Here is a 12,252-nt window from a genome sequence, read left to right as displayed (position 1 = left end):
GCCACCAAGAGATATACAGCCTACTTGGAACTACAGAATACCAAGCCAGCATTGCGTAATTAGTAATACAATAACATGCTCTGTGCGGGTACTTGTATCATTTGCCAGTACCTTGAGAGATGCATCCTGGTAGTTTCACATTATGCAATATACAACCTGGATTGAAAGGCAAATGTGTTCAATAACAACATTGTGCTTTCATGTTTATAAACTCATATTTCTCCTCTTCCCATGTTAACCTGAGGTGTTTCTTTCTGATTCTAACCTGACTCTCTCCCCCCAGGACAGAGCTAGTAGCCTGCTTACCAGTCTCTCTATCTCTACCTGGTGTGTCTCTGACTGCTCTCTCCTTTCCCACTAGTCTCTCCTCTCCCGTCTCATCAGGTCAGCCCTGGCCTCCTGCTCCTCCTGCTGCTCCATGTCTGGTCCGTAGAGGACTGTGAGCTCAGCTCCTCCATGTCCTAGAGGACTGTGAGCTCAGCTCCTCCATGTCTGGTCCTAGAGGACTGTGAGCTCAGCTCCTTCATGTCTGGTCCTAGTGGACTGTGAGCTCAGCTCCTTCATGTCCTAGAGGACTGTGAGCTCAGCTCCTCCATGTCTGGTCCTAGTGGACTGTGAGCTCAGCTCCTTCATGTCCTAGAGGACTGTGAGCTCAGCTCCTCCATGTCCTAGTGGACTGTGAGCTCAGCTCCTCCATGTCCTAGAGGACTGTGAGCTCAGCTCCTCCATGTCCTAGTGGACTGTGAGCTCAGCTCCTCCATGTCCTAGAGGACTGTGAGCTCAGCTCCTCCATGTCCTAGTGGACTGTGAGCTCAGCTCCTTCATGTCCTAGTGGACTGTGAGCTCAGCTCCTTCATGTCCTAGAGGACTGTGAGCTCAGCTCCTCCATGTCTGGTCCTAGTGGACTGTGAGCTCAGCTCCTTCATGTCCTAGAGGACTGTGAGCTCAGCTCCTTCATGTCCTAGAGGACTGTGAGCTCAGCTCCTCCATGTCCTAGTGGACTGTGAGCTCAGCTCCTCCATGTCCTAGAGGACTGTGAGCTCAGCTCCTCCATGTCCTAGTGGACTGTGAGCTCAGCTCCTTCATGTCCTAGAGGACTGTGAGCTCAGCTCCTTCATGTCCTAGAGGACTGTGAGCTCAGCTCCCTCATGTCCGGCCCGTAGGGGACTGTGAGCTCAGCGTGTAACAAGGAAGCTCATTCTCCCTCAGCGCCGGCTCTCTGATCCACATCAGTGTGTTAAAATGAACCTTTCTCTCCCGTGTTGGTTTAGTGTGTGTGCTCAGGACGAGGGGTCAGGTTTAGTGTGTGTGCTCAGGACGAGGGGTCAGGTTTAGTGTGTGTGCTCCGGACGAGGGGTCAGGAGACCAGGGGAGGGGCCTGTCTGTCAGGCGGCCTCTGCTTCACTCACAAATGCTCATATCGTTTTTCCCCCCCACTTTTGGTTGCTGATTGTTTCCATGTCGACTGCTTACTAAACCAGGTGCATGAGTTTGACAATGAAGATGATTTTGTGCTTTAGACATATTGAATTCTGTGTGTAGTTGAGATGCACGATATATCGACAATCATATTGGTATCGGCTGATGTTAGTCATTTTTTAATATATCGGTATCGGTCTTATGGGCAAAACAGGGCCGATGTGAACAGCTATTTTTTTTCTGTCTAGCTGCTGTTATGCGTGTTGTTGAGAGGAAACAATGTGGTAAATCTATGATTTATCAGCTTTCCCAAATGTTTTGGAAATGCAGACAGTGTTAACATGTATTTTTCAGTATGTATAACATTTGATTAGCATCGAAACAAGTTTTCATACAGATCATATCGATATCGGTTATCGGCCGTAATATTAATGTTAATATCTGTTATCGGTATCGGCCAAAATGTTCATATGGGTGCCTCCCTAGCCTGTAGTGACCCTGTCTCTGACGGTTCTATTCAGGTCTCAGGTCCACGTCTATCACTGCTGTTGTATTTAACCCCCCTTAGTAAAGCAAACACCTTGTATCATTAAAGTGATTTAGGTTGGTCTTGGTCCCATAAGTCTTTGCATCGGTGCGGTTCGCCCGTCTGCCAGGACCCAGCTGGATCTGGATCAGTATTTATACAAGGGATTTCTTTATGGAATCTCATTTTGTGCAGCCGTAAAGCACAGAGGAGGACAGGCTGAACTACAGGGGGGAGACTGGAGGAGCCGGACGTGACCTTCAATGTCTCGGGACCAGGCTGAGGGCGAGCCGGGCAGGGGATGAGGACCAGGGGATGAGGACCAGGGTGAGGGTGAGCGGGGCAGGGGATGAGGACCAGGGTGAGGGCGAGCGGGGCAGGGATGAGGACCAGGAGATGAGGACCAGGGTGAGGGCGAGCGGGGCAGGGATGAGGACCAGGGGATGAGGACCAGGCTGAGGGCGAGCGGGGCAGGGATGAGGACCAGGGGATGAGGACCAGGGTGAGGGTGAGCGGGGCAGGGATGAGGACCAGGCTGAGGGCGAGCGGGGCAGGGATGAGGACCAGGGTGAGGGTGAGCGGGGCAGGGGATGAGGACCAGGGGATGAGGACCAGGGGATGAGGCAGGCGCTGAGCACAGTGAGGGCTCTCCACTCTGGGCATTCCAGTCTGGATTTTTTATGAACTGATGATTTTAATTGATTGATTGATTTGAAAAGATTATTATTATTTAAAAAAAAAAAAAAACACCCAAGGTCACCTTACCTGGTTATGAAAGGCGACTTGAAATAAAATGCATTAATATTAATATTATTATTATTATTATTACTACGAGGGAAGTCCCTCCAGACTATTTGAGCCATAAAACACCACCAGGAATGTATTGCATGTGAGCTGGACACCGGAAAGATGCGTTGATTGTGCGTTAGCTGCGGCCTCCTTAGCGTGACAGCATAGCTTCACCCCCACCACCTGATATCGAGCCAGCGCCTACGAGGGCCGCAGATGAGCCACAGGTCGTCATAGAGACAGCAGGACTGCGTGTGTGTTTGGACACGCAGGGCATGTGTTTTTGCGTCTGTTTGCTTTGTAGCTGCGGTCGAGAGATTGTGTGTGCGTGCGTGCGTGCGTGCGTGCGTGCGTGCGTGTGGTGTGGTGTTGTGAAACAGCTCACATGGGTCAGATGAGTGGCTGAGCGATCCAGTGTGTCGGTACCGTAGGATGGGATTGGGCCAGGCAGCAGAAACAGCCTCTCACTGCTCTCTGAACACGTCTTTACATACCTTCATTTACAACTGAAAAATGAAAAGCTCAAATAAAAAAGAAGACTATTATTATTTAAATCAACATCATCATCAATGTCGAAATTAGATGATAAAATCAGTTGGCCTCCTTTTTTTTTTTTTTTTTTTTATTATAATTTTTTATCTTAAGCCAAACGGTTTTAAGTAGCTAGAAGAACGAAATGTAGTTGTTTTGTGACTGCCCATTTGGAATGTTGAATGTATTAGAGCTGCTGTTCTTGAAGGTTCAACAGAGACTCACAATGAGACAGAACAGAAGACTCACAATGAGACAGAACAGAAGACTCACAATGAGATTCACAATGAGACAGAACAGAAGACTCACAATGAGACAGATGCTCTAAAACTAGCATCTTGTTGCGGCGGTTAATGTGGACCCAGCTGGACTCTCCCCACTCACGCCTAAATATGGTGGCTTGGCCCTGTTTAGATGTTGGGAAGTGCATGATTGTGTTTTATGTGTGGAACAGACCTCCAGAACACTCCTCTCCAGGGACCTCCGGTGTCTGGGTAGAGATGCTCTTGGCTGGGCCTGATCCCTGGGTCCGGAGGCCTGGGCCCCGGGCAGCGGCATGGATGAGTCCCTGTAGAGCACAGCTGGACGGGGTCATCTGCAGGGTCACTGTGTGTATTCCAGTCCCACGCCCTCCCCCACCGCCCCCACCCATCACTGGCCCGCGCATCCTACGCTGGCCTCTCCGGGGAGGGGAGCTTAGAAAGGTCGGCTGGCCGGCCGGCCATGCACTCACTCAGCAAGAGCTAGGGTGCGATTCTGCTTCTAGAATGCTTTTATCATCTGGTTCTAGAATGGTAAATGGTAAATGGACTGCACTTATATAGCGCTTTTCCACCTTAGCAGCACTCAAAGCGCTTTACAATGGCCTCTCATTCACCCATTCACACACCAATGGCGGCAGCTGCCATGCAAGGCGCTAACCTGCTCATTGGGAGCAATTTGGGGTTAGGTGTCTTGCTCAAGGACACTTCGACATGTGGACAGTCAGAGCTGGGATTCGAACCACTGACCCTTCGATCATTGAACGACCCCCTCTGAGCTACAGCCGCCCCTCTTTGGTTGGCCGAATGCTTTGGTTCTAGAATGCTTTTATCTTCTGGTTCTAGAATGCTTTTATCTTCTGGTTCTAGAATGCTTCTATCTTCTGGTTCTAGAATGCTTTTATCTTCTGGTTCTAGAATGCTTCTATCTTCTGGTTCTAGAATGCTTTTTCAGCTGGTTCTAAAATGCTTTTTCAGCTGGTTCTAAAATGCTTTTATCTTCTGGTTCTAGAATGCTTTTATCTTCTGGTTCTAGAATGCTTTTATCTACTGGTTCTAGAATGCTTTTATCTTCTGATTCTAGAATGCTTTTATCTTCTGAATCTAGAATGCTTTTATCTTCTGGTTCTAGAATGCTTTTATCTTCTGGTTCTAGGATGCTTTTATTTTCTGATCTGTAGCCTTGTCTGTGATCTGTAGACTTATCTGTGATCTGAAGACTGGTCTGTGATCTGTAGACTGGTCTGTGATCTGTAGACTGGTCTGTGAGGACAGAAAATCCAGGCCTCTCCCGTAGGCATTAGGCTGGCCTGCAGGCTCTCAACAGGAGGCGTTGACCAGCTGGCTGCAGCCTTAGAGGACCAGAGATGTCCACAGTCTACTTCCTGTTCCTGTCCACAGTCTACTTCCTGTTCCTCTATCCTGAATGATTCTTCTGAGCTCCGTACTCTCACCACCACGCCTGTTATCACCCAGTCTGCTCACCACTGGGGCTTCCCCTCTCTGGACATCCACACTGGGCACGCTCACTTCAGCTCCCATCACACATCATGTACGCAAAGTAAGCATTTTGGGACCAGTTGGACTTAGAGCCGAATGTACAGGTATGAGCTTCATGGGTGAGGCAGCTCACTGTGATCCCATGAGATCACCAAAGACGGCACTTACAGGTGAGCAGTAGCACACTTTGTGTGTGGTAGGTAGTGAGCCTGTGTGTGGTAGGTAGTGAGCCTGTATGTGGTAGGTAGTGAGCCTGTGTGTGGTAGGTACTGAGCCTGTGTGTGGTAGGTAGTGAGCCTGTGTGTGGTAGGTAGTGTGCCTGTGTGTGGTAGGTAGTGTGCCTGTGTGTGGTAGGTAGTGTGCCTGTGTGTGGTAGGTAGTGAGCCTGTGTGTGGTAGGTAGTGAGCCTGTGTGTGGTAGGGAGGGAGCCTGTGTGTGGTAGGTAGGGTGAGCCTGTGTGTGGTAGGTAGGGTGAGCCTGTGTGTGGTAGGTAGGGTGAGCCTGTGTGTGGTAGGTAGGGTGAGCCTGTGTGTGGTAGGTAGTGAGCCTGTGTGTGGTAGGTAGGGTGAGCCTGTGTGTGGTAGGTAGGGTGAGCCTGTGTGTGGTAGGTAGGGTGAGCCTGTGTGTGGTAGGTAGTGAGCCTGTGTGTGGTAGGTAGTGAGCCTGTGTGTGGTAGGTAGTGTGCCTGTGTGTGGTAGGTAGTGTGCCTGTGTGTGGTAGGTAGTGAGCCTGTGTGTGGTAGGTAGTGAGCCTGTGTGTGGTAGGTAGGGTGAGCCTGTATGTGGTAGGTAGGGTGAGCCTGTGTGTGGTAGGTAGTGAGCCTGTGTGTGGTAGGTAGTGAGCCTGTGTGTGGTAGGTAGTGAGCCTGTGTGTGGTAGGTAGGGTGAGCCTGTGTGTGGTAGGTAGTGAGCCTGTGTGTGGTAGGTAGTGAGTCTGTGTGTGGTAGGTAGTGTGCCTGTGTGTGGTAGGTAGTGAGCCTGTGTGTGGTAGGTAGTGAGCCTGTGTGTGGTAGGTAGGTAGTGTGCCTGTGTGTGGTAGGTAGTGAGCCTGTGTGTGGTAGGTAGGTAGTGAGCCTGTGTGTGGTAGGTAGGTAGTGAGCCTGTGTGTGGTAGGTAGGTAGTGAGCCTGTGTGTGGTAGGTAGGTAGTGAGCCTGTGTGTGGTAGGTAGTGAGCCTGTGTGTGGTAGGTAGTGAGCCTGTGTGTGGTAGGTAGTGAGCCTGTGTGTGGTAGGTAGTGAGCCTGTGTGTGGTAGGTAGTGAGCCTGTGTGTGGTAGGTAGTGAGCCGGTGTGTGGTAGGTAGTGTAATGGTAAATGGTAAATGGACTGCACTTATATAGCGATTTTCCACCTTAGCGGCACTCAAAGCGCTTTACAATGGCCTCTGATTCACCCATTCACACACCAATGGCGGCAGCTGCCATGCAAGGTGCTAACCTGCTCATTGGGAGCAATTTGGGGTTAGGTGTCTTGCTCAAGGACACTTCGACATGTGGACAGTCAGAGCTGGGATTCGAACCGCTGACCCTTCGATCATTGAACGACCCACTCTACCAACTGAGCTACAGCCGCCCCCAGTGTGCCTGTGTGTGGTAGGTAGGTAGTGAGCCTGTGTGTGGTAGGTAGTGAGCCTGTGTGTGGTAGGTAGGTAGTGAGCCTGTGTGTGGTAGGTAGGTAGTGAGCCTGTGTGTGGTAGGTAGTGAGCCTGTGTGTGGTAGGTAGTGAGCCGGTGTGTGGTAGGTAGTGTGCCGGTGTGTGGTAGGTAGTGAGCCTGTGTGTGGTAGGTAGTGAGCCTGTGTGTGGTAGGTAGGTAGTGAGCCTGTGTGTGGTAGGTAGGTAGCGAGCCTGTGTGTGGTAGGTAGGTAGTGAGCCTGTGTGTGGTAGGTAGGTAGTGAGCCTGTGTGTGGTAGGTAGGTAGTGAGCCTGTGTGTGGTAGGTAGGTAGTGAGCCTGTGTGTGGTAGGTAGGTAGTGAGCCTGTGTGTGGTAGGTAGTGAGCCTGTGTGTGGTAGGTAGTGAGCCTGTGTGTGGTAGGTAGTGAGCCTGTGTGTGGTAGGTAGGGTGAGCCTGTGTGTGGTAGGTAGGTAGTGAGCCTGTGTGTGGTAGGTAGGTAGTGAGCCTGTGTGTGGTAGGTAGGTAGTGAGCCTGTGTGTGGTAGGTAGTGAGCCTGTGTGTGGTAGGTAGTGAGCCTGTGTGTGGTAGGTAGTGAGCCTGTATGTGGTAGGTAGGGTGAGCCTGTGTGTGGTAGGTAGTGAGCCTGTGTGTGGTAGGCAGTTAGTGAGCCTGTGTGTGGTAGGTAGTGAGCCTGTGTGTGGTAGGTAGAGTGAGTGGAGGCTGGTGATGTGACAGGTGTGGAGGCGTGGCCCAGGAGGCGTGGGCCAGGATTATATCTCCCACTTCCTCTTGTCGTCCCCGTCTGATTGGGAAGTGTCAAAGTGCAGGGAAAGGCACTGCCGCGAGGGAGAGCGCCCCCTATGGGCAGACCGCAGAACCACAGACCGTGGCAGTAGGCTTACCACTCAGAAGACTATTCTTCTACTATAGACTACTACTACTATAGACTACTACTACTACTATAGACTACTACTACTACTACTATAGACTACTACTACTACTATAGACTACTACTACTACTATAGACTACTACTACTACTATAGACTACTACTACTACTACTATAGACTACTACTACTACTACTACTATAGACTACTACTACTACTATAGACTACTACTACTACTATAGACTACTACTACTACTACTATAGACTACTACTACTACTACTATAGACTACTACTACTACTACTATAGACTACTACTACTACTATAGACTACTACTACTACTATAGACTACTACTACTACTACTATAGACTACTACTACTACTATAGACTACTACTACTACTATAGACTACTACTACTACTACTATAGACTACTACTACTACGCACGTCTAGGAAGATACAGGTTTGATAGGGAGTCCGTGTGTGTGTGATATTGATTACAGGCTGGTCATTGTTCATTACAGGATCAATTGTCAGTTGTGTTGATTTGTTGTTGTCCTCCCTTCCCCCCCTCCCCCGAAGTTATATTCCCTGGCACGTTAGACACTGTTAACCACTTCCTGGAAGACTGCGGCGGTATGGGCGTGCTCGTCCTTCCAGACACGCTGACGCAGCCTGACTGAATGTGCAGGATAATCCACTTCTCCGGTGTTTGGGGTTTAGCCAGTGACTCCGCTCTCGCCCACATGACTAGTTTGTGCTCCCGGTCCCTCCCAGGTGTTCAGGTCCCTCCCAGGTGTTCAGGCCCCTCCCAGGTGTTCAGGCCCCTCCCAGGTGTTCAGGTCCCTCCCAGGTGTTCAGGTCCCTCCCAGGTGTTCAGGCCCCTCCCAGGTGTTCAGGCCTCTCCCAGGTGTTCAGGCCCCTCCCAGGTGTTCAGGCCCCTCCCAGGTGTTCAGGCCCCTCCCAGGTGTTCAGGCCCCTCCCAGGTGTTCAGGCCTCTCCCAGGTGTTCAGGCCCCTCCCAGGTGTTCAGGCCCCTCCCAGGTGTTCAGGCCTCTCCCAGGTGTTCAGGCCCCTCCCAGGTGTTCAGGCCCCTCCCAGGTGTTCAGGTCCCTGCAGAGTGTCGGGTTGCTGCCTGCCGTCCATAGTCTCTGTAGCGTTGCTGGCCTGGACGTTTCACTCTCTGAGGGGACCTTTTTGTCCGGACGGTTGTGGATGATTTGTGGATGATTTTTTCTCTCTCTCTTTCTCCCCTTCTGACCCCAGGGCAGCTAGGTCTCTCTCTGGGAGTCCACTAAATGTCTCTGTCATGTGTTTCTCTCTCTCTCTCCTTCTCTCTCTCTCTCTCTCTGGTTTCTCTCTCTCTCTGGTTTCTCTCTCTCTCTCTCTCTCTCTCTCTGGTCTCTCTCTCTGGTCTCTCTCTCTCTCTGGTCTCTCTCTCTCTGGTCTCTCTCTCTCTCTCTCTCCCTCCCTCTCTATCTCGTCTCTCTGGTCTCTCTCTGTCTCTCTCTGTCTCTCTCTCTCTGTCTCTCTGTCTCTCTCTCTGTCTCTCTCTGTCTCTCTCTCTCTCTCTCTCTGGTCTCTCTCTCTCTGGTCTCTCTCCCTGTCTCTCTCTCTCTGGTCTCTCTCTCTATGTCTCTCTCTCTGGTCTCTCTGTCTCTATCTCTCTGTCTCTCTCTCTCTGTCTCTCTGTCTCTCTCTCTCTCTCTGGTCTCTCTCTCTCTCTCTCTCTCTCTCTCTGGTCTCTCTCTCTGTCTCTCTCTCTCTGGTCTCTGTCTCTCTCTCTCTGGTCTCTCTCTGTCTCTGAAGGGAGCAGCAGCCGTGGACTGAGGAGAAACGCCCGGGGTTTAGATTAATATCACAGCTTAACAGGTGACCTACGACCCCTACAGTCTCTCTCTCTCTTTCCTCTCACACAGAGAGACCACCCTGGACCGCTTTATCACTCTGCCACCTCTCTCATCCCGCGCCATGATCCATTAATCCCTCCCTCCTTCTTCTCGTCTGTTTAATCTCTCCATCTCTCCCCCGTTCTCTCTGATGAGGCTGAGAGACGCAGTCAGAGCACGCTCTGCGGCCGTGCGAGTTAAGGTCTGCTCTCCCTCTCTCTCCCTGTCTAATATCAGTCTAATCACTAGTGTTTCCTCTCTCACTAACCAGCTGTAGGACACGGCGGGACCGGCGCCACGGCTCCTCGTCTGCAGCCCTTTCCTGCCTGCCTTCGTTCTGTCAATCAGCTCTCTCCATCTTTCTCCCGACGCCTTGCCGATGTCTCGGCGCCGATCGCCGCTGTTATTCGGACGGGTGTTGGCGGTGAAAGAGCCGTCTCTCTGCGTGCTGGAGGCCAGTGAGTCGGGCGCTGGGCGGTCAGACGAGGGTTAAGGACGACCGTCACTAGAGGGACAGCCAAGCATGAACACAACCAAGCTTTAATGTAGGGCCCTTGAGAAAGCCCTCAGCTAGCCAGCCAAACGGAGGGGGGTGTGTTTGTGTGCACACATGAGTGTGGCAGAAAGACATTGTGTGTGTGTGTGGGGGGGGGGGATCATTAGTGTGTAATGAGTAGCTGTGTGCCTGCGTGTTTCTGAACCAAGGTTATTATAGTTAACGAAAACTAACTAAAAAAAACTACTAAAACTAGGTGTGAAAAAACATTTTAGTTAACTGAAATAAAAATAAAAACTAGACTTTACAAAAAAACGATAACTAACTAAAACTGTATTGTGTGTTTACAAAACTAACTAAAATAAACTAAATTTATTGAGAAAATGTCCTTAGTTTTAGTCTTTTTCATTTCATACATAAGCCTAATATTTTGGGTGGATATGAAATCTATCCTCCATTTTTACTTAGCTGTGCCCCGGCGCAGAAGTAACCTGACGTGCGCCAGATGGTTTGTTTCACACGAAGTGAAACAACGTGAGCTCGCAAGATCAGGATAGTCTCATGAGGCAAGCGCAGAAGAAAAAACAAAAACTAATAAAATCTAAACTAAAACTAAGCATATTAAAAAATAAACTAAACTAGCAAACCTGCTTTAAAACTAATCAAAACTAAACTGAAATTGAAAACAAAAAGTTAAAACGATATAAAAATAAAAACTAATGACAAAAGCAAAACTATTATAACCTTGTTCTGAACGCATGAAAGAGTGAGTGAGTGAGTGAGTGAGTGGGTGGGTGAGTGGGTGACTGAGTGAGTGAGTGAGTGGGTGAGTGGGTGACTGAGTGAGTGGTTCTATGTGAGTGGGTGGAAGGGGACGAGGGCTCACTACTATCAGCCTGTAGACAAAGGAGAGATCAGCAAGAATGACTCACTGACCCTCCAGCCGCAAGGACCAGCGGCTCTTCCTCCTCTGTCCAGTGTGTCACAACGCTCCTAACATCCTGCCCTCCTCCTCTCCTCCTCCTCCCTTTCCTCTCCTCCTCTCCTCCTCCCTCCCCCTACTCCCCCCTCCTCCTCTCCTCCCCCCCCCCTCCTCTCCTCCTCAGGACCAACTCAGACTCTGCTCTGCACACGAGCGCCATGAACCCCAACCCCCAGGATCCCTTTGGAATGAACCAGCAGGTGGGCAGAGGCCCCCCCCAGCGCAACGGTGAGAACACACACACACACACACACACCTGAATATCCACTTTCAAAAGGCCCTGGCTAGGTGTGTCTGGTGCGTGTGTGTGTGCGTGTGTGTGCGTTTGTGCTTGTGTGCGTGTGTGTGTGTGTGTGCTTTCGTGCATGTGTGTGCGTGTGTGTGTGGGTGAGTGGGTAGGAGAGCAGAGGTGCATACATGTTTCCAGAGGAGAGACAAGCCAAGTGGAGATACACGTGTCCCAAGGCCTCAGCAGGGCTGGCTGTCCCTACAGGGATATACGTGACTCCTAGGGTTATATTGAGAAGCCATCAGAGGGATGTATTGAATGTTTAGTTCTGAGAGGGTTAGGGTTAGGGTTAGGGTTAGGGGTTAGGGGTTAGTGTTAGGGGTTAGGGTTAGGGGTTATGGTTAGGGTTAGGGGTCAGTGTTAGGGGTTAGTGGTTAGGGTTAGGGGTTAGGGGTTATGGTTAGGGTTAGGGGTCAGTGTTAGGGTTAGGGGTCAGTGTTAGGGGTTAGGGTTAGGGGTCAGTGTTAGGGGTTAGGGTTAGGGGTCAGTGTTAGGGGTTAGGGGTCAGGGTTAGGGGTCAGGGTTAGGGGTTAGGGTTAGGGGTCAGGGTTAGGGGTCAGGGTTAGGGGTTAGGGTTAGGGGTCAGTGTTAGGGGTTAGGGTTAGGGGTCAGTGTTAGGGGTTAGGGTTAGGGGTCAGTGTTAGGGTTAGGGGTCGGGGTTAGGGGTCAGGGTTAGGGGTTAGGGTTAGGGGTCAGTGTTAGGGGTTAGGGTTAGGGGTCAGTGTTAGGGGTTAGGGTTAGGGGTCAGTGTTAGGGGTTAGGGGTCAGTGTTAGGGGTCAGGGTTAGGGGTTAGGGTTAGGGGTTAGGGTTAGGGGTCAGTGTTAGGGGTCAGTGTTAGGGGTTAGGGTTAGGGGTCAGTGTTAGGGGTTAGGGGTCAGTGTTAGGGGTTAGGGGTCAGTGTTAGGGTTAGGGGTCAGTGTTAGGGGTTAGGGTTAGGGGTCAGTGTTAGGGGTTAGGGTTAGGGGTCAGTGTTAGGGGTTAGGGTTAGGGGTCAGTGTTAGGGGTTAGGGTTAGGGGTCAGTGTTAGGGGTTAGGGTTAGGGGTCAGTGTTAGGGGTTAGGGTTAGGGTATAGCCT

The 12,252-nt window shown here is 50.7% G+C and overlaps 1 protein-coding gene across 1 annotated transcript in view; it reads left to right on the top strand.

The window, feature by feature from the left end:
* The window catches only part of crtc3 (CREB regulated transcription coactivator 3), a 58,198-nt gene that overhangs the window by 27,044 nt on the left and 18,902 nt on the right, over nucleotides 1-12,252 (top strand). Inside the window, exons 5-6 of the mRNA XM_084437162.1 lie at nucleotides 9,329-9,391; nucleotides 11,011-11,114. Of these exons, the coding sequence (XP_084293288.1) occupies nucleotides 9,329-9,391; nucleotides 11,011-11,114 (167 nt within the window). The remainder of the gene's footprint in view (nucleotides 1-9,328; nucleotides 9,392-11,010; nucleotides 11,115-12,252) is intronic.

This window comes from Borostomias antarcticus, assembly GCF_949987555.1.
Source record: "Borostomias antarcticus genome assembly, chromosome: 4".
Taxonomy (NCBI): Eukaryota; Metazoa; Chordata; class Actinopteri; order Stomiiformes; family Stomiidae; genus Borostomias; species Borostomias antarcticus.
This window is presented reverse-complemented; position numbering and strand designations above follow the sequence as displayed.